Source organism: Stegastes partitus, unplaced genomic scaffold (genome assembly GCF_000690725.1).
Source record: "Stegastes partitus isolate 25-593 unplaced genomic scaffold, Stegastes_partitus-1.0.2 Scaffold983, whole genome shotgun sequence".
In the NCBI taxonomy this organism is placed as follows: Eukaryota; Metazoa; Chordata; class Actinopteri; family Pomacentridae; genus Stegastes; species Stegastes partitus.
In genome coordinates, this window is record NW_007578714.1 from 46,002 (window position 1) to 66,907 (window position 20,906).

The following is a 20,906-nucleotide window of genomic DNA, read 5'->3' on the forward strand; positions in this document are numbered from 1 at the left end:
GTTCCCTGTCATACTATGCATAATGCTCCAACACTGACAAATCAAACATTTTCTCACAGCTACAGTTTATTGTACTACTTACATGTGGACTTTCAAAGTTGCTTTCAGTCAATACACTTATATTTTAGTGACCAGTGGTCATTTTATTGTCATTGATCTGAACTCATGTTTCAGACTCATAACAGTTTCAGTCAAATTAGGATTGTTCGTACAACTCATAATCAAACCTTTCTTTGATAGATTTAAACAAGTCACCTAGCTTTAGTGACAACAAAGCTGCATCCTTCAGATCAAACATTTGCCTCCCAGTTTTCCTCTTGCTCAGCACTATGGGAGTAGTGGCTGGCCCCTGCATACCCGCTGTCCTCCAAATCATTGTCAACATCTTCCTCTTCCTGGTCTGAGAACACAAATGAAAGACTGATATCACCACCACAGAACCATTAAAACTCATGTGGTGAGCAGAAGAGCAGGAAATGAAAGCTGCAAAGTTAGCCGATGATGGATTGTTTGAGCAAGGGAAATGATCTGAGCTGCGAGGAGCGTTGATAGGAAGTGACTTAGCCACTACATTCAGTCACTTCTTGGTTCATTGTTACAGAGCAGCAGATACGGACAAAATAGTGACACCTGCTGGGAAACACTTGGTATTACATCTCTATGGAAGGATTGAAAATGTGGTAGTAAAGGTTAAAATGGTTCACTTCAAAACTGAGTTTGCAGGTCTGCAATATACATAATTTATTAAAAACAAACATCTGTAATGCAAAAACAACATATTTGGGCTTCATCAACTGTGTTAAAGTGTTCTGCCTTACCTATGATATGGCACATGACTAATAAAGAGGAAATCACAGGCACCACCAAAGTAGAAGTCTTTTTAAAATCTTACATAATGGATTCCAGCACATTATGTTGTTAACTTCCACCATCTTGTGCAACCCAGCCGCCTCCTTTCCGTTATAAACGTTGACACTTTGTATATTTAATAAAAAAGCAGAACTGATCAAACAGTACCTTGTTCCTGGTGAGCTACAAGCACAGCAGAGCCGTCCTGGCTCAGTTTAACTTCTGGATTTCCCATCAGCAGATGTCTGAGATTACTAAGACTTCCACTCAGTGCACAGACTTTGGGACAGCAGGACCACAGCACAGCCAGAGGTACAGACACATACCTACCAGCACAGAGAAAAAAAATAAATCTGAACGGTATGCCCATGTCAGTGTTTAAACATTTGTAGTGAAGTATAATGTTGGGTATTAGTTTGCCTTGGTGTTGCATTGTAAACTGTACTGGAAACTAAGGCGGTGTCTTTACCACCAGCCTGAAGCCCGACATTCCACAGATGGCCTTCTGCCATAGGGCTAAGCAGCAGCATCATTTTCTTTGAGAAAACCCACCTCCTCAGTGTACAAGGTCCCTGATGTTTGTGGCCTTGTGTCTCAAGCATCTCATCATACTTCTCTTCTTCATCGTTTGACACACTTCTCCCACACTGCTCCCATGGATTTTTCATCTGTTCTACATATGCTGTAGATATAACAGGTTTGACTGTTTAGGCTGATAATAGTCTGGCAGTAAAACATTGGTCAACAACAGAAAAGCATGCTTACAAATACACACTTTAACACACATTTTTAAAAAATTAAATAAAATCACTGTTTCCAATTAAAAATGTTGGATATTAATCCACCTGTCTGTTGCTCCTCCATCTCCATGCACAGCTCTGAGAGGAATTCATCCCGTCCTTCCTCAGTTTGACACTGTGTACCATCCCTGTTTCCAGTCTTCTCCTCCAACCATCTATCCTTAAGTTTTTCTGCAGAGTACAGCACTTCACTCACCAGGACCCGGCGCAAGGTGTTGTTGTCACGCAGGCTGGGGTACTTTATACTATACAACTGAGGAAGACATAGATAGTATCAGAGCTTGGTTGCCACAGAAAGCTTTCACGAATATTGGTCCTCTGAGTGAGCTTTTTGCTGCTCCACTGCACTCAGTGGCCATAAAATATATCTGCTGAAAAGGTTGCTGATCAATATCAGAAAGTTAGTAATTACAGAGGTGTAGAAACATTTCAAAATGAAATAACTTCAGAGTTGCTTGACCACTACTACCCGACTTAGTTTGTTCATTTCATTTAGCAAACATTTTTACCAAAACATCTGAGTGTAGATACAACACAAGCAAAAGTCTATTTAGGAGAAAACAACTTGGATAAGTGCAATAAAACAAGTTCAAGTGGGTAGTACCTTAGTGCCTAGAGGCAGTGCGGGAGTTTTGGGGGGGTTTTTTGTATTTTGCATTAGAGGACAATAAGCTTGGTTTGTGGGTGGTGGTGCTACAGGTGTGAAGATGTACCTTTGTGTGCAGTTTTAAACAACCACCAACAGAGGGTAATAGATCCTAAAGCAGCTGAATGACTACATCACAACTGACAGAAACAGGCTGACAGATGACTGACAGGATACTTAAAATGCATTTACATCAGTCAATCCTATAACCTCCAACATTGTTTTAAAGCTTTTTATAATGCTTTTTTTTTTTTTTTTTACAGAACGCAAACAGAAACGAGGAAAGAGGTAAAAGGTTTTCTTGAATTTCCCTCTGGGATTAATAAAGTCAGTCTAAGTCTTAAAAAAGGGGGGGAAAAGAACTACTGAATTGGTCACATAGTGGCTATACATGACAATTTATATTCAGCTAATTGTTTCCTGCAATGACCCAGAAATGGATCAAGACCACAATCCTCAAGAAGGATCCTTTAAATGAGTCTCTAAAGAAAAGAAAAGAAACATGGAGGAGATGAGAGGCCCTCAGATGAGTTTAGTGTGAAATCACAGGTGTATCCTTTGTGGACCGGATGACAACAGCCCGTCAACATCAATCGATTGTTCAGATTAATGAATGGACCATTAAAAGGGAAGGCCAGCTACTGTGAAAACGGCTGCACTGTAACATTGTTGCAAGATTACATCACTGCAGGCATGGAGAATTCCGTTGAATATAAGAATGAATGCACCAACCTAATGTTATTGGTTTTTGTTCCTAAAATAAAAATGATGTGCGTATAAATTAGAATCCTAAAGGAATTATTTAAACACGCTGCAAAAAGAAGCTAAGGTGTGTCTACACAGACAGCCAGCCTTGTTTTTCAGCTGTCTTTCTTGGGATGCAGTGGAAGAGTGGAACAGATGAGCAACCATGTTTATCTGTGCAGCTGTCAATACAGGCCACACAACACTTTGACTCACACCTGTGTGGCTTGCAGCATATTTTTTGTCAATTTTCCCACTCACTTGTAGCTTTGTGTTATTTCACTTTTTTGTTTGTATATTTACAGTCATATTTGTCTTTCAGAAGCTTAAACTAAAGCTAACTAATACAGAACACATGCAGCTGTCACTTGTTGCCACTGAGGCAGTAAATGTTCACATAAGGACTAAAGAAATAAGGGTAGAGTGCAGGATGAAATTACATTGTAAATAATATAAGATACCTTATATCTAACACATATTAGTATTAGTAGTTAGTAGAGCTATTAGTTTGTTCATCCTAACACCTCCAGTGTAAAATGGTATAAAACATGAAGAAGTAAAGCAAAATGAAATGGACCTATGGTTTTGCATGTTGAGTATTGAGCCACTGGGATTCCTGACACATTTACTCACCAGTGTGTATGAAAACACATCGTCTGCATCATCGTCAAGTAACATGTTGCATCCATTTCTCCCTCCAATCCGGTGAAACACACCAATCTGCGAGCAGAAGCCAACACTCTCCTGCTGACCCTGTGGTGCTTGTCCAACACCAGTGAACGCCACCTCGTAACCATAATCCAAACACACCTTCAGAGCCCTGAGGAGGGATGTCATTTTTACCAAAATATCCATGTGGGAACATTTTGTGTGTTGTTTTAGGGTGGATTTATTCACTAACATTCCTTGTTGCTAGCCAAATGAATATTTATTAAAACATCATACCGTACCACGATCTGAACTCTGCTCTGGTCCACTCAAACTTGTGGTCACTGTGTCTGAAACCTCTTAGTCCAGGCAGGAGGGGATTGAACTCAGAGTTTGGGGTGCTGACAATAACTGCCACTGGGGTCATGTAACCAAACAGCACTGCAGAGAAGAGCCCCACATCAGCAAGAGTAAGGTGCTCTATGCTGTACACAGTCAGAGAGAAAACACATTGTGATAATAATGACACATAGGGACAGAGAGAAACATTATAGTGTCATTTATAGAGAGAAATATAAGAAAGAACAATACAGAAACACATTTGAATATTGGTAACCGACAAAGTATAAGGACTTCAAGACATTGGACCTGAATTAACAAAACGCCACTTACAGCTCTATAGCAGTCACCAGATCAAATCCTCTGAGGCGGGCATCTTCCTGTGTGACCGACCCCTGGTAGAGCTCAATGCACAGCTGATCATAAGTGGGCTGCAGGTAGTCAGTAGATATAGGAGCTAATCCATACCTGAAGAAACATACAAGGAGAATCTACAAATTATTGTACTCCCTTAACAAAAACAACACATTATGGTGACTGAGGAGTCAAAACTCAAATGATGCTTTCATCATCCATTGATGATTTGAGATCTACCAACTAGATGGAAAATACTACTGAAGTCAAACAAGAGAGAAGACTTTACTCAGCATCAAGTATAAAGTGTTGGTCCCCACAACAGAAACCACTAACACTTTTTTTTTTAAATCTAAAAAGAAAGCAACTGTTCACATCAAGCTAATGTTTGAAGAGGTTTCACATATGCTGCGTTAGTCCAGAACAACCTTCAGTTAGTATTTCTAATGTAGTGGTATGATCATATTGCGTTATTGTTTTCCTAAATTCTAATTATACAGAAATGATTTCAAGCAAACTAACAAAAAACTAACTAAATAAATGATTGCACTTTTAATGTATGTGTACGCATGGCTGGAATACCAACTGGGCACAATATCAGCCACAGTAGGCCAAGTGTTACACGTCAATTATCTGGCCTTGTGATGTGCAGGGGTCCTGTGTTAAAATCTAGCTCAAGACATTTAATAGTTTCATTGACATTGTCCTTATGTAGAATTGTGCTCAATCACCATCAACATACAAAACTGTTTAAGCACAGGAAGATGGTTGGAGGACGCAATGGGACTCCACGGGGACATACACCAACTTGTCACGATCATTAAAGAAGTAAATGATCCTAATTGATCTTTCTACAATGCAACCTTCGTCAGAAACCTTGAATCCTGTCATTTATGTGGTTGTTATTTTGACACGTATAACTCCCATAAATATTGCTCCAGACCTAGCACACAATGCCAACAGATTGCCCCACACAACAATTAGTCCTGCCACACTGTAAAAACTGCGCATGAAATGCTGGAGGAACTTGACAAAAACACCAAGATGTTGAAACGGCCTCGAGAGACAATCCACAGGATGTGAAGGAACAACGCTGATCCATGGAGGGCCCACCCTGCAACTTACAGGGCCCAAAGGATCGACTGCCAACATTCAGGTGTTCAGCTGTGTCCATGACCGTTTGGGATCTACTCTATATTAAGGAGGTGCTTTTAATGTTGTGACAGATTGGTGTATTTAGAGAGTAGAAGAGAAAAAGGGCAACAGGATGCACACAGCATATTTTTAAAGAGGGGTCACCGAACAGGTTAACTCAAGCTGTCTTAAGAGAACACAAGGTGAAATGCATATTATTCATTGTGCTACACACCAGTTTGACTATGCAAACGGCCACTAAACTAATTAGTGAGTAACAGCAAACATTTTAGGACTCTGTTAATTGTAAGTTCTATTTAGAAACTCTACACTGCGATATAAAAATAGTCAGCACGTGAAAACTAACTCATTTTAATCATGTGATAAAGTATTCAGTCACACGTTTCACTGTAACACATACATATGTTTTTTGACTTTGGCACCGTTGACGTCCAAACCAACCAGCAGTTCAATTTCACGGTGAAACCGGAGTTTTTTGAGGAGGCTGCACTCACTGCAGCCCAGGTCCACCACCTGGGGAGAGGACGAGAGAGACGAACTGAAGTTATCCGTGAACACAAACCATTATCAACAGCCAACACAAGCGACTTCAATTAGCTAACGTAGCTAGCGAACGTTAGCTAGCTAAATAACCTGAAAAAGTTTCAAACAGTAATTAGCTTTGGTACTTTCGTTAGTAAATGCTGCTCAAACATAGTTTAGTGTCGAAGCTAAACTCATTAAAGTAAACTTGTTTCTCATTAAGACGTTAACCACCTTTTTGGGTTTGTGCTGCTTGACAAAATCGATGACAAACTGATGTCTCTGCCTGTGAAGCGCCGGACTGAACATGGCAGCCATGTTGGACCAACGTTCAGGGCCGTAACTCCGCCGGACACCAGAGGGCGCTGTTCTTATTCAGAGTGGAAGAGCTGAGGGTTGAGGACGACGAAGGAACTGCAAAATGATGATGCGTTTATTTTTAGGAAGTCTACGAACTTTTCTTACCGCTTTCAAGATTTTTGAGATTAAAACAACAGTGAAACACATATTGAGCATATACATATAGTAAAATATATTTATTTAGTTTCTTGAATGTCCTTTATTAGAAATCCAAAATTAATTTAGCAAAATAAAAATATTAATAATCACAATATTTGTGTTTTATTAAAACAGTACATTTGAAAACTCATAGATAACAATAAAAAATATATTTTAGCATTAAAAATATCATTTTGGTTAAAGAGCTTCTACATTCTGGTGTATTAATCATTACAGAAACATAAAAAAAGGATTTTTGTAATTACCAATGCTGTTAATTTGGGGCAGCTGTGGCATAAACCTGACACTGGGTGGTGGTCTGATATATTTGTTAAGCACTGTATGTATGTATGTAAATCAGGTTTAAATGATCAAAAACTGTTAGATTTTTTTGGTTATTGTGTTTTTCTCTCTGCTATGTGACAACCCACACACATCTTGCTTTCTGACCTGAACATCCATCCATTTTCTATACACCGCTTAATCCTCATTAGGGTCGCGGGGGAGCTGGAGCCTATCCCAGCCGACTTAGGGCGAAGGCAGGGGACACCCTGGACAGGTCGCCAGTCCATCGCAGGGCCACACTTAGAGACAGACTACGGACAATTTAGAATCACCAATTAACCTCAACATGTTTTTGGACTGTGTGGGAGGAAGCAGGAGGACCCACGCTGCACGGGGAGAACATGCAAACTCCACGCAGAAAGATTCCGGTGCCCCCACTGGGACGCGAACCGGCAACCTTCTTGCTGCGAGGCAACAGTGCTACCAACTGCGCCACCTTGCAGCTGACCTGAACATGTAGACACTAAAATATAAATAACAATAATACTGTATATTAACTGCATCAGTGAGTTGTGAGCATGTGGGCGATTGCATACTTTCTTTTGTTACTTAGGCTTACTAATTCATTTGGACTTCTGTTTGTGTATTTTTTGAAGACACTTCAATCATTTAAGGCAGGAAACATTTAAAGGGAAATACACAAACAGATCAGCACTGGTGTTGTGTGATGATAAGTGTGTCACCACCTCCTAACGTCCACCACAGACTGAAACTAAGCGCAGCAGTGTCAGTTACAGGAAAAGTGTCAGGTGACTGTTGAACACACACACTGTCAGAGGGTGGTCCTGCTTCACTGATCCTACATACAGAAACACTTAGACTTGACAAGGATAACCCTGCTCTCTAGCAATGGCCTGCTTTCAGTTTTCACTGCTGTTTTATGTCATAATACGACAGCACATAGAGAGTCTTGATTTGTGAATACCTCATTTCTAATGTATGCAAAGTCAGCATGGCAGAGGCTTGCCCTTAAAACTAACAAATCTTGAAAGACTCCAAAAACTAACCTAGTACATTTATTAGTCAAGTAACAGGTATTTATATAGATATTTAAAATAATCCACATTGACAACTTTTTCAGAAAAAAATGTTGTAAACAAATTTTACCTTAACTGTACAATATTATTTATTTATACAAATGTATCCAATAAATTCAAAATTAAATTTAAGAACCTACAATAATATATATTACACAAATGTACCTAAATAAGTTAAATGTTAAGGTTAAGAACCTACAAGATGATTTATTATAGATTTATAGATATTATTTATATATATAAGCTTTTAGACTGAAGTCAAAGGTGTTTCTAACTTGGTGTTCATGTAATATAACATCCTGTTTACATACTGATGACAAGAATGATGGCTTCTATTTTTGTCTTGTCTAATCTGCCATGTGTCTGCTAGTCATATTTATACAGATTGGCATATTTAATCTGCATATATTTTTAATAGACAAAATGCAGTGAAAAAAACACCTAAATATCTATTTTTGAAAGTAATTCAAAATCTCAAAATTGACCGGTGCAAGAAAACACAATGCGTTTTCCCTGTAATATCAAACCCTAACCCTACACTAAAGCATTGATTTCAGTCTGTCTGTCGACTGGTCCAACAATATGGGCACGACTGAACACTTTCAAGAATTTATAAATCCAGAGGATTGCCATGGGTGTGTGAGGGATCTATCTATCAGAATCCATTTGACTTTATAATTCCTATGATTTTTTCTTTACTTCCACCAGTTGATCAGCATTTATTGTTTCCTAACCTCAATGATGAATTGTCTGTCTTATAACACACCAAACATGTCTTAAACTCCAAGCTAATGTCATGAAAGCTCCTCTTTTTGCCTTCCCAACATTTGAAATCAGGTGTTTTATCCAATAGAACAACCAGCCACCTTTGACAACTAAAAAAGTGGCATTTTCACTTCAAAAGATGTTTCTTTTTCTTTTTTTTTTAGCTCTTATAAACCACTCTTTGAATGTTGTTTGTAACAATAGTTTATTTAGTTATTGTGGTGAGAAAATCATGCTGCACCACATACACTCACTGCATAAACAGACAAATTTTATATTTACTAAACTAAAAAAACAACTTGTCATTATACTACAAACCATGGGTCATGTTGCATCACAGCTAGTTCACACTTTGCTGACAGATAATGTCTCAGACCACAGAGGTGTTGCTCCAATCAAAGGTGTTAGAAAAACATTTACACAAGGTACATGTCATCAACACATGATGCAATATCAGTTTGGAAACACGGAGGGTCATATTCCCAAAGCAGTACAGGCTGTTTTACCCACCAGACACTTTGGTTTTAACACCAAAATCAGGGATCAAAACAAAGCATGTGGAAAACAAAACACTGTCAACATGGTCCAGATATGAGGACACAAGTCTGTGACTCCTAATGCACTTAATATAACATGAAAACTTAAAAACTGATTTAGCTGCACCTTAAAAATGCTGCATCAAAGGATGTTTCAGGGTATGATCCAGTGGATGGGGAAAGTTGTTTGTTCGGTACTGGGTGCCAAGGTGAGGTTAAATTTGACTCAATACTTTTTTTAGTGTGTGAATTAATTTTTTTTTTTTTTAAACTCTAGAACATCAAATCACCTTGTGCAGCCACATTTTGCTGCAGCAATGTAGGGTTCAGTTTCATTTATAACAATACAGGATACACAAGCATCTTATGAAAGCAGTGACTCCAAACAGGACATGACACAGAAGATATTGAAAATACAAATTAATGACAAATTAATTAACAAAGTGTTGTGCCGCCAGAATAACTTCAGTTCTCCTTGGCATTGATTCTCCAAGTCTTGGAAACTCTACTGGAGACATCAAAGACCGTCCTTCCAGAAGATGTTCCCTCATTTGATGTTTGGATGATGATGGTGTCAGAGAGAGCTGTCTAACACATCAGTCCAAAATCTCTCATATGTGGTCCATTGGTTTGAAATCTGTTGACTGTGAAGGCCATAAGATTTGAGCAACATCAATCTCATCAAACCATTCAGTGACCCCTGGAGCCCCATGGATGGAGGCATCGTCATCCTGGAAGACACCAATTCCATCCTGATAGAAATGTGTCATCACAGGATAAAGGTGATCACGTAGAATAATTTTACGTTCATGTGCAGTGACTCTAAAGTGATGCTTCCATCAAAATAATCAGGTCCCTTTGTCACAAGGAGACATTCTCTTGTTATAACAAAATGTTGTTTTATAACAATATATCTACAAACAAGTCAGAAATTCACACTGATTTATGTGCATTTGAAAGGCCACGATTTCTATTTTGGGAAAGAAAATACCATAGGCTGTATGATATTTCTAAATGTCACAGTAACTCATGAGCGTTGTAAAGTACTTCACTTAATGTTGCTGAAACTCTTACCATTCTCTTCAGACGACTCAGGAACTAGGTGGGCCTCAGTGAAACTGTTCTGAACTGGTCTTCATCGTACTTATTAAACAGAGACGTTTTCCTCACTCTACACCTTCATTTGTTCAGCTGCCTCATGTCAATTCTGTTCAATTGGATTTTATTTATATAGCATGGTTGGGTGGGGATAGTGGGGTAGATGACCAGGAACCCACACTGACATGAAACCACACGTCCTCACTGTACCGACTGCCTTCTGGGCGAGTGAATGATGTGGGGTGTGCAGCCATTGTTAAGTCAAATAGTAAGAGATGCATGCTTTGAAAGTTCTGAAACAAGAGAAAAGACTTGTGGAGCGTACAGTACATGGGAGGCCTGGTTTTCATAATGACTCTCCCTTTTCCTGTTTTATTGTCATGTGGAGTTCCACAGGGCTCAGTCTGTGGCCCTGTTTTGTTCAGTTTTTATTTATAGTCTGGATTTTCTGCATTACTGCCTTTTTGCCATTAGGGCTGGATGGCTTCTAATTCACAGATAAGAATGAGGTCCTGGTTATTGGTGCTGATCATATTTCTAACAGTAACTCTTCTCACCTTAGACCTCGAACATCCAGCATGGAGCTATCAGCTGGCTCAATCCTGCAATTTACAGATGAGATACATTGCTAAATTTCAACTCATGCGCCCCAAATACATAACTGAAAGAGCAGCTACACCCTTATTTTCTTCCCCCAGAGTTCTGTAACTCATTTACTCACTTAAATCATGCAGCAATTGCCAGTTTACAGCTGATTCAAAACACAGCAGCAAGACCCAACAAACTGGTCCTGGCTGAAATACACAGGTCAGCCATTCATTGTAGAACAACATTTAAGATTCTGTTGTGTACTCTAAATCTTCTGCAGGATCTACATGACATGAACTATTAACACCTTTTTTCTATACCAGTCAGTGACTGGTAAAAAAACAAATTTTAAAAATTCACTGTCCAGGCTTAAAACAAAGGGGGGCCATGTTTTTGGTGTTTCAGCTCCAATGCTGTGGAACAAACCTCCCCTTACTGTCAGGACAGCTCACTCAATGCCTCAACCTGTAAAAACCCACACGTACAGATTGGCATTTTTATAACATTTTGTAATGTCACGTACTGTCATTTCTAATGTTTTATTGTTGACCTTTTTTCATGTTTTGTTTTTGCTTTTTGGGATACAAGCAACAACCAGAAAATGAAGACTCACAAGGATAATGAGGAAAAAAGAGGGGACCGGTAGGAAATCAAAATAAGGCAGAGAGGTGAATGATGCAATGGGAGGAGGGAGGGAGAGGGAGCGCAACAGGGGAAGGGATGGAAGTGCAGAGGGTAAGAGACAAATATCTCATGACAACACAGATCAGAGGGCTGCCAGAGCTCAGCAACGCTCTGCTCAGACCTGCAGTCCACCGTTTGAATGATGGTGGAGACATTGGAGCGAGCTGTTCTCTGCATCTCCCCTCTCAACACCTCCTGTCAATGGATGCCTGGTACTCCCAAAGTCATACTTATCAAATCACTGCTGTGCTGCATCGCTCTGCTCACTGTGATATTCAACTTGCTGGTTGTCATCTCCATCTCCCACTTCAGGCACGGACACTTTTCTTAACATCTTGTGTGTAGGGGTTTCATTTGCTGTCACCATATGTTTTGATTGTGTTTTTTTAAAAGCTAAGCTCTTCTCAGGTGTTTCTCTATAAATGTGTCACAATTACCAGTTTGAATTGTTTACAGCTGATATGTAGATTTATTTTACAAATATTTTTACATTTACATGTGTCTAATCTTAAAGCATTTGCACTGAATATTAGGGACATGAAGAAAACATCATTAATCATAATCTCGCCCTCAAGGCAGCTCCACACACCCACAAACTTCCTCATCCTCTCCCTGGCTGTGTCTGACTTGCTCGTGGGCGTCGCAGTGATGCCGACCGCGATCGTCGCCCTGCAATCCTGCTGGTTTCTGGGTAAAACCACATGTGCTTACTTCTACCTGCTCAGCTTCATCCTCACCTCTGCCTCCGTCGGGAGCATGGTTCTCATATCAGTGGACCGCTACGTGGCTATATGTAATCCTCTGCTCTACTCCTCCATGATAACAACAAGCAGAGTTATAACCGCTCTGTCTCTGTGTTGGGTCTGCTCAGTTTGGTACAGCTTTGTCATACTGAAAGACCACTTCGCACAAACACGTGTGTCTAATTCCTGCCACCAAGAATGTATACTTAACATTCATTTCATTTCAGGTGCAGTAGACTTGATGCTCACCTTTTTCGGCCCTGTCGCTGTCATCATGGTTCTCTATATGAGAGTGTTTGCAGTGGCCGTGTCACACGCACGCGCAATGCAGTCTAAAATTGCATGTGTCAAATTTAAAGCAGTAGCCATTAAGAAATCTGAGCTGAGGGCTGCAAGATCTCTTGGTGTTGTCCTTCTTGTGTTTATATTGTGTCTCTTTCCATACTACTGTGTTTCGCTGGCAGTGCAGGGCAACGTAGGTGCTAATTCATCAGCTCAAATATGGCTGTTTTATATTAACTCCACTTTCAATCCTCTCATCTATGCCTTTTTCTACCCGTGGTTCAGAAGAGCTGTTACACTCATTGTCAGTCTTCAGATACTGCAGCCCGGTTCCCGTAACACCAAAATAGTACAGACTTAAGCAACACGTTGTTTATTACCTGTCTTATTTATGGGATAATAGTGAACCCAGTCTAATTGAAGGTGAAGTAAACTGCTTGCTTTCACTATCAGCTCACAATGCATTTTAACGAAAAAGGTAAAAAGTGAACTGCACTTCCTTTGGTAGGACAGTAGAGAGAAACGCATTCCGAATTTAAGCTTCCACACTTTTGAAACAAGCTGACAATGTAATTCCTCACACGTGTCCTTTCAGTGTGTTTAGCATTAGTATACTTCAGTTTTAGTGACATTAACGAAGTCATGAATCAAGAACACTTTTTTCTTTTTGTGCTTGAAATTAAATTTTGTTTGAAATATAATTTGGAAGTGCTCTGATCCTTTGTGCTTGATTCCATATAATCTGGCATTTTACTATCTCAGCCAGTTCTGAAATTCGTTGTAAAATTTAAAGTCAGAACAAATACAGAACGGTGCCACTTTTTACAGCAGCATCCACAGTTATTATAGATGCCTGTGGTCTTCCTAAAGATTGTAAATTTGTAGATGAAAAACTCTTTTTATAATTATAAAAGATCTGAATGTTTGACATGATGCAGGGACCCTTCGTTTAACATACTTCTGTTGCCTTGTCCAAATCAGTTATGTAAGGTTTTATGTGTTAATTGTTACTACTTGAAAAAATAATATTGATGTTTATTTAAAACACCTTATTGTGCATTCGTTCTGCTCAAGAAAGAGCAGTAAACGTCTCATGTTAAAGTCTTGAACAGCAATAAATGTAATTTACAAAAAGTGTGCAAATACTCTGCACTGCGCTCTACAAGCAGCTTTTTTTTGTTTTTAAATGGGCTGCTGTAGACTGAAAGACGATGTTGCTGTGAGAAAAGGGAAAGCAGTAATGTTTGCATGGTACAGTCTGTTTAAACATCTGACAGAAAATTAAACTGCATGATATCAAGTTCACATCTATAGAAATTAAAAGAACTTTTGTGTGATTTGTTAAATTCTGACTGACTTTTAACAGTACTGAACCTCACACCTGTCTACACATTGCTGAATGTCTTAAAACCAGAAAATAAAAGGTTCATACACTATGATACTGTTTACCTTATTAAAAGGAAGCCCTGCAAACTCAAGAACCAATCCATGACCACATGGATGTATTAGATACACACAGAGATTTTTAAAAAGGACATTTTTCAACACTGCAGTTTATACAGAGGTGTGTTTTAATGTTTCACAGATCATTTTTTAAATTCCTTTTTCCGGAATAGTTAAAAAAAGATCTGTCAAAGTGTTCACAAAATGAAACGTCATATAGAACATCATAAAGAAAATATACTGCATGGTTTTAACAATATTGCTTGATAAATTATCAGTTTATTAGTTTACACTACATTTTTTGGGCTTAACAATCATCCAGAGAATCTAATAACCAACCGCAAAAAATATAACCATTTTAGATAAATATATTCTCAGCAATACTTTATTACACAGCTATAATGTCACATGCTGCTATGATATCAGCCACAATTATGAAAAGGTATACAAACTATTGTTAACAAAGATTCATAAGCATTTCAATCTAAAGCTTCTTGAGAGGTTTGATCAGTATTTGTGTGTGACATGTAAGTTGTACCCCGAATCAGAAGAATTTTGTTATTGCTTTGTAGTTGTGATTACTCTTTTTTTTGCAATTATTCTCCTAAAGTCCTTAAAGATCAAACCAGTAACAATTCTGTTCTGGAAGCTACTGAGTGGAGAAGACAAATAAAGAACCACTATAATGGCAATCCTGTTTAGTCCAGTGTCAGTGAATGCGTATAATTTCATTAAGAGCTGCTAGTGTTTGTGCACTTGTGAGGGTAGTTGCTGTGGTTCATGCCATTTTTGGCTGCCACCTTAACACAGTATCTAGTCCAGGGTTTGAGGCCAGTCTCTTTATGAAAGGTACCTTCCACACTTCTCACTATGGGCGTCACGTCGGTCCACTGCTCTCTCGGCTTCTCATGAATGACGAGTGTGTACTCGGTTACGCCCTGCATCGCCTTCCAATTCACATACAAGGTAACTCCTTTTGCTGTAACCGTCAGCCCTTCTGGCATTTCAAGCTCTAACAGAGACAGACGGAGATGAGAGACAAACAGATGGTTGATGAGGTGCACAAAACCATCTCCAAAGTTGTGTAACACTCTAAGAAATCTACACTTACTTTCTTCTAATCGGGTAAAGACTTGAGTGGTCCGCAGATCTCTTCTTCTGCGAGATACCCCGGGACCTGAAAAAGATGAGAGAACCACACATTAGAAATGTTCTAAAACTAGACTGGATCTGTAGTAACATTTAATTAACAACTGTACTTAAATACACATTTGAGGCTCCTGACGACAGATCGTTGCCCTGTGCCTGACCTGTTATATTTCGGCTGGGGTTGCCCTCCCCTACGTCATTGCTAGCTGTCACTTCAGTGGCATTGGGATCGAAGTTGGTCAGCTGGCAGGAGAGCTCGGTGGTGTTGCAAAGCACCATGCGGCTTCCTCCTGATACATTGTAGACGGTGTACCATGTAGCAAACACCGACGCATTCCAGGACAGCATGGCAAGTGGTCTGCTACCGGTGTATCTTACGTACTGTGGAGGGCAGGGGACTGGGAAAGGAGCAATGAAAACACTATTAACAGAGGGACTGGGGGAGGCTATATGTAAAACAATTAATCAATAAGCTGTTCAGCTGATTTTTTGGTAGCATGTTATATTAAGCATTTGTAAGCACTGTCTAGATATTTTATGTCTTCATTACATACTAAATACAGGACATTTTAAAGTGTTAAATAAGTGCATGCTATTCGTCTACAATCACAACTTCTCCTATTAAGACACTGCATATCAATATAACTGTGTTTTGTTATTCAGATTTTAAGTATAAAAAGATCACTTACTTATTACGAAATGCAACAACGATTGTGAATAACGTCAGGAATGAGTACCTGTGACTCCACTGAAGGCAGTGGACGGCTCGCTGACCCCAGCTGAGTTTTTGGCACGTACAGTCACGTTATAAGCTGTGCTACATGGCACCGGAAGCTCAAAGTACGGTCTGGGTAGCCAGTAGGAAGAGATATTCATCAAGGTTTGTGAGTTGTTATTGAGTCGTCCGATTACTTCCACCGAGTATTCGACATCAGAACAATTGACTCTGTCCCATGATATCATGGCCCAATATGATTGGTCTATCCTCTGCATCCGGACATTCAGATAGGTTGGAGGGCATGGAGCTGAAGAGACAGGAGATAGTATTTTACTAATGGGAAATTTCCATTATGTAGGACTAGAAATAACAGAAACAGTTTTTTTTTTTTTCTCCACAAAATCCTTTATAATTCATTGGCACACAGTCAGGTAATATGAGTATTGTTATTCGGCAGTTGCATATGGGTATGATTCACTGTGTCATTACCTGCTCCGGCCTGCAGAGGTGGACTAAATGAGCTGTTGCAGATGCCATTAGATGCTTGAACGGAGAAATTGTAAATTTCACCGCACTCCAGGCCCTCAAAGATGCAGTAAGTAGTATTGTTGTTACAGTACAGGGCGTCTCCCTTCATAGGCTGGGCACAGCTAAAATATTCCACGGCGTCCTCAGTGGCGTACCAAGACAGCATGGCGGAGTGTGTTTCACAATCGAGATCCACTGCGACACCAGAGGGTGCACAGGGCACTGAGAGGAAAGAGAGAGAGAAGGACTTCTGTCAGGGAGTTAAGCATGTAGAAAGTCTGCAGTTCCTAAATTTAAGTATGAGGTAAACTTAAAGCATGTTTGCTCAAAAGAAACTGAAAGAGAACTAAGAGAGAGAGTAGCTGTTCATTAATAAAATCTAATCACAAGAGTGACTGCTTTGTGTTAATTCCAATGATTACCATATAACATCACACGTTGTAACTGTATATTGTACCAGACCTACAGTAAAACTCTGTCTTTATGTGTGCATGTAGACGGGAGGAAACAGAGTTTGACGTCACAGTACACAACAAAAGTGTCATCAGTGTCATATGTGTGCGACCCATGTTTACAGTTTGGCTACTGTGATGGAAATGGACGCTGTTAAAGCAGTGCTTGCTTTTACGTTCATGCAAACACTTCTCTGTCGGTCCAAACAAAACAAACGACCTTCGTGCCATTATCGTTGAAGCAACAGGAAGCAATTTGTGCCATTAGTTGATTGGCTAGGATTCTGATTGGCTAGCATGGCTTTATGCTTCTCGTTACACTGCCCCCTATAGGTTTGGCATGCTCATAGCAGCTCTTTATGACGTGTTTATGCGGGTTTGTGTAAATGAAGATTTTTTTTGAAAACGATGTGGTGTGAACAATGATATTTTTAAAAACGTAGATCCGTAGTACCCGCCTATGTGTAAACGTGGCCAGTGAGTTGAAGCTAACCTTAAGCCTCTTGGTATTTCTCTCAATATATAAAAAAAAATTCAAAACACTAAAAAAATAACTGAGCACCACTGTCTTACTTGTTTTGAAGGAAGAAATGCTGGGATAGCTGGTGCAGTCGTGTCCCTTGGCCGTGATGATTAATTTGTACATTTGGCCACAGTGAAGATCGGCCAAGGAGCAGTTGTTCACTTTACTGCTGCAATTCACGACGTGTCCATCGCTTCCTGTTGCTGTCAGGTTGTAAGATACGGCCACAGGTGAGTGTGCCCATGTCACAGTCGCCCCATTCTCCTTGCATGATGGCACCACTGTCACATTTCCTGGGACACAGGGCACTAAAAAAGACAATAACTTTAAATATCTCAACAGTACTTAGAATCCACTGTGGTGTTTCCTTTTAGTGAGTGATTAAGTAAATAAGACAATACTGGTCAACTGAAGCATACCTGTTTTAATCTTCCTTGGAGGGCTTCTGAGGGTGCTGCACTTATCAGAAGAAGTTGATACTATGACGCTGTAGTGCGTGCCACAGAGTGCGCCCTTGAGTAAACATGAACTCGAATTGCTTTTACAGGAAATGGTGGTTAGGTCGTCGGCCTCAGCGGTCACCAGGTAAATGGGAATGCCAACTGTTTCCTCCCATTCAACCAGGATGGTGTCATTGTGGCACTCAGTTGTTGCATTGATGGATGTTAAAGCGCAAGGTCCTAGTGCACAGGGTGTATACAGAAGAAAATGTTAAAAACTGCTTCAGAAATTATTAGCAAAATAACATGATTAAAATATTCTGCTACTAATCTTTCACAAATCTGTCCTCATAAAAGTTTCAAAGGTGCTTTCTAGCAGCAGTTTTTTATTTTTTATAATTTCCAGACAGAAGATGCTATACTATAATACCACTGTTGCTCATAATTTTTCCTGTAATAAATCGTATTAACACAGATAATCAGCTGTTAAGCTAAAACATCAACCAGCTCTTACCAGCTGAGGGGTGACAAACGGTCCAGAGGGTCACAGGAGGAAATTGAGGGGTTACAAGTAAATTAATTTGTTTTATTACAGAAGTTGTAATTGATTATGGGGTTGTGTGTTTCTTTAATCCTTGTTGGTTGTGAAATAATAATAACTAACAGTTATTCATAATCAAGATGGGTAAGTCACTGTTTGATGAAAAATGTTTGCTGTAACGAGGGAAACTAAACACTGTCAGGGGTCACAACATCTTATGGGTTAACAGATTTAACCCAAACATTTCAATGTAACAGTGTTGGATTAATTGCTTTACTTTAGTCTTAATTGTGTTTTAATGCACTGACATGATAAAATACTAGAAAATGTTCTTAGCAACCAAAACACCAGACACTTCACGTAGCTGGTATCTTGCGAGTAAAGATTCTTGTTACATACCTGTCTCAATCTCAAAGGTGGCGCTGTGATTACTGCTGCAGTACTTGTTCATAGCCGTGACATGGCAGGTGTAAACTGTCCCACATTCCAGATCTGGCACTTTACAGTGGGAGGAGGGGGCAGTGCAGTTGGAGCTGTGACCACCGGCTGATTGAGCTAGCACAAAGTAGCTGGTTGCTCCTTTTGAATCGTCCCATTCCACCCATGCATTGTTAGATACACAGTCCAGATCACCCTTGGGATTCATGGGCACACATGGAACTGTTGAGGGTAAAATGCACAATAATAAGCATGCAGCTTGAGAGAAAATCTATATTTTAGTCATTATTACATCAGAGAGGTTTGAGTGGGAAATTTGAAGAGGAAAAGAAGAATTTGTGCACGTTAACTTTCTTCCTAACTGAATCCAAGTGTTGTGTACTTCATTTGCCATTTCACTAATGTAGACGTCAATCAACCTGACTATAGAAAGCAGGATAAGCTTGGATCACAAACAAGGAAATTTGCATTTTGCGGGACTTAAGTTTTAACATGTCGGCAGTGACATTAACAGCAGCAGAAATTTAGATTGCAGATGTCAAGACTTTATACTGATAAGTCTTCTGGAGGCAAGTGGCATTTTTTGTGTTTTTTTACTGTGCAAGTGTTAAATTAAAAAAGGAAAAACATCTAATACGTAAACAGTAGCTAAAAAAAAGAAAAACTGTAACTGTCATTTACTGCCTGCAGATAATACACATATTGTATTTGTTGCAAGTATTGGTGTCCATGCATAAAGATGTTTATACGTTTCTATACTGTAGGTAAAAATCTGTGACATAATCTATCTTCTACATGTCTCTTTGCAGCATTTGCAGTGATTTAACCCAATGCTGTGTTGCTTTTCCCAATTTAAAAAACAAATTGTAGTACGTTACATAAAAACATGGATTTCTGAACTACAAATGCTGTAAATTAGGAAGAGAGGTAACTTCCTATTTAATGCTTGCTCATGAGGTAACTGTTGGGTTTCTCTCTATAATATTGCACCTTGTCTTTACTATATAATATCCTTTAAAAACATTTGTTGAAATATAACCAACACTGTCTTGAACTGAGGATACATGAGCTTGTGAGTGCTGTTTTTACCTAAACTTGAAGAAAAACAACAAAAAAAAATAATTCCACTAATGTCTTCATAACTACAAACACGTGAATAAAGTGCACCACGTTTTCCAAACATCAACATGTGTTGATGTGGAATTTGAGAAAATGGGTGACTGCTTGGAGCTTACCTGAAGAAGTCTTCACCACTGGGCTTGGTTTGCTCTCACAATCGTCTCTAACAGAAATCACAGTAATGTTGTAGCTCTGTCCACACGGTAGATTCTTCATAGTGCAGGTGGTGCCGCTGGAGTTACAGTAGAGTCTCGCCATGGTGTTGCTCACCGCTGCCACATGGAAATACTTGGCATCGGGGTTGGGAGACCAAGACACAACCATGGCGTCTTTAGTGCATTGTGCATCAACAGTCACATTCTGAGGTGCACAGGGAGCTGACAGACAAAAGAGAAGGAGGGGGGTAGAGTGAATATTAGCAGTGAGTAAATTTAGTACTTCTCAACCAGTAACTTGACCTGCATCACCGTGTGGTTAATTCACACTGTCATTGCCATGTTTATTGTAGAAAGTCTTTAGAGTGAGTTGATATATGCCCCTCACAGTGTTTACAATACCTGTCTGCACGTAAGCCTCGTCACTGGCCATACTAGAGCAGGACTCATCCTTGGCATACACCTTTATGTTGTAGGTCTGTCCACACTGCAGGTCAGTTAGATCACAGTACGTCATAGTGTGGTTACACTTGGTCTGGTGACTTCCATCTGTTGTAACAGCCACTGCAACGTAGGAATGTGCTCCGATGCCTCGCTCCCATGTGACTGCAGCAGAGTTTGAGTGGCAGTGTAGGGAAGCTTTGACATTGGTTGGCTTACAAGGTACTGGGAGAGGGAAAAAGAAAAGACAAAAAATTAGATGTGTGTACTTTAGTTTATTAATGTGCATGTATGACAAAGTTAAAACAATTCATATGTCAGCGACA

The 20,906-nt window shown here is 39.6% G+C and overlaps 3 protein-coding genes across 3 annotated transcripts in view; 1 reads left to right on the forward strand and 2 right to left on the reverse strand.

The window, feature by feature from the left end:
* Positions 1-72: 72 nt before the first annotated feature.
* Positions 73-6,375, reverse strand: henmt1 (HEN methyltransferase 1). The gene is made up of 9 exons (XM_008294665.1): positions 6,292-6,375; positions 5,936-6,048; positions 4,360-4,494; positions 3,990-4,172; positions 3,673-3,859; positions 1,695-1,902; positions 1,402-1,531; positions 1,018-1,202; positions 73-400 (listed from the first exon to the last, which is right to left on the reverse strand). Exons 1-9 carry the CDS (start codon positions 6,373-6,375, stop codon positions 291-293), a joined length of 1,335 nt encoding a protein of 444 aa, XP_008292887.1. The 3' UTR covers positions 73-290.
* A 5,375-nt stretch (positions 6,376-11,750) lies between these two features.
* On the forward strand, positions 11,751-12,994 carry LOC103366825 (trace amine-associated receptor 13c-like). Its single transcript, XM_008294666.1, has 2 exons — positions 11,751-11,920; positions 12,184-12,994. Exons 1-2 carry the CDS (start codon positions 11,751-11,753, stop codon positions 12,992-12,994), a joined length of 981 nt encoding a protein of 326 aa, XP_008292888.1.
* Positions 12,995-14,335: 1,341 nt separating this feature from the next.
* Positions 14,336-20,906, reverse strand: part of fndc7b (fibronectin type III domain containing 7b) — a 53,117-nt gene continuing 46,546 nt past the window's right edge. The window contains exons 50-59 of the mRNA XM_008294667.1: positions 20,542-20,805; positions 20,101-20,361; positions 18,827-19,087; positions 17,866-18,126; positions 17,497-17,754; positions 16,433-16,693; positions 15,963-16,250; positions 15,387-15,623; positions 15,188-15,253; positions 14,336-15,088 (exon numbers count right to left, since the gene is read on the reverse strand). Of these exons, the coding sequence (XP_008292889.1) occupies positions 14,808-15,088; positions 15,188-15,253; positions 15,387-15,623; positions 15,963-16,250; positions 16,433-16,693; positions 17,497-17,754; positions 17,866-18,126; positions 18,827-19,087; positions 20,101-20,361; positions 20,542-20,805 (2,438 nt within the window). The 3' untranslated portion in view covers positions 14,336-14,807. The remainder of the gene's footprint in view (positions 15,089-15,187; positions 15,254-15,386; positions 15,624-15,962; positions 16,251-16,432; positions 16,694-17,496; positions 17,755-17,865; positions 18,127-18,826; positions 19,088-20,100; positions 20,362-20,541; positions 20,806-20,906) is intronic.

What these genes read in the sequence shown, in the direction of transcription:
- henmt1 (XM_008294665.1), bottom strand. Translation starts at nt 6,375, where the DNA reads ATGGCTGCCATGTTCAGTCCGGCGCTTCACAGGCAGAGACATCAGTTT. An exon ending in GATGGAGGAGCAACAGACAG is followed by an intron (nt 1,532 to 1,694) that starts GTGGATTAATAT and finishes TTATATCTACAG; the next exon opens with CATATGTAGAACAGATGAAA. An exon ending in TGTAGCTCACCAGGAACAAG is followed by an intron (nt 401 to 1,017) that starts GTACTGTTTGAT and finishes TTGTGTTCTCAG; the next exon opens with ACCAGGAAGAGGAAGATGTT.
- LOC103366825 (XM_008294666.1), top strand. Translation starts at nt 11,751, where the DNA reads ATGGTGGAGACATTGGAGCGAGCTGTTCTCTGCATCTCCCCTCTCAAC. An exon ending in ATCTCCATCTCCCACTTCAG is followed by an intron (nt 11,921 to 12,183) that starts GCACGGACACTT and finishes CTCGCCCTCAAG; the next exon opens with GCAGCTCCACACACCCACAA.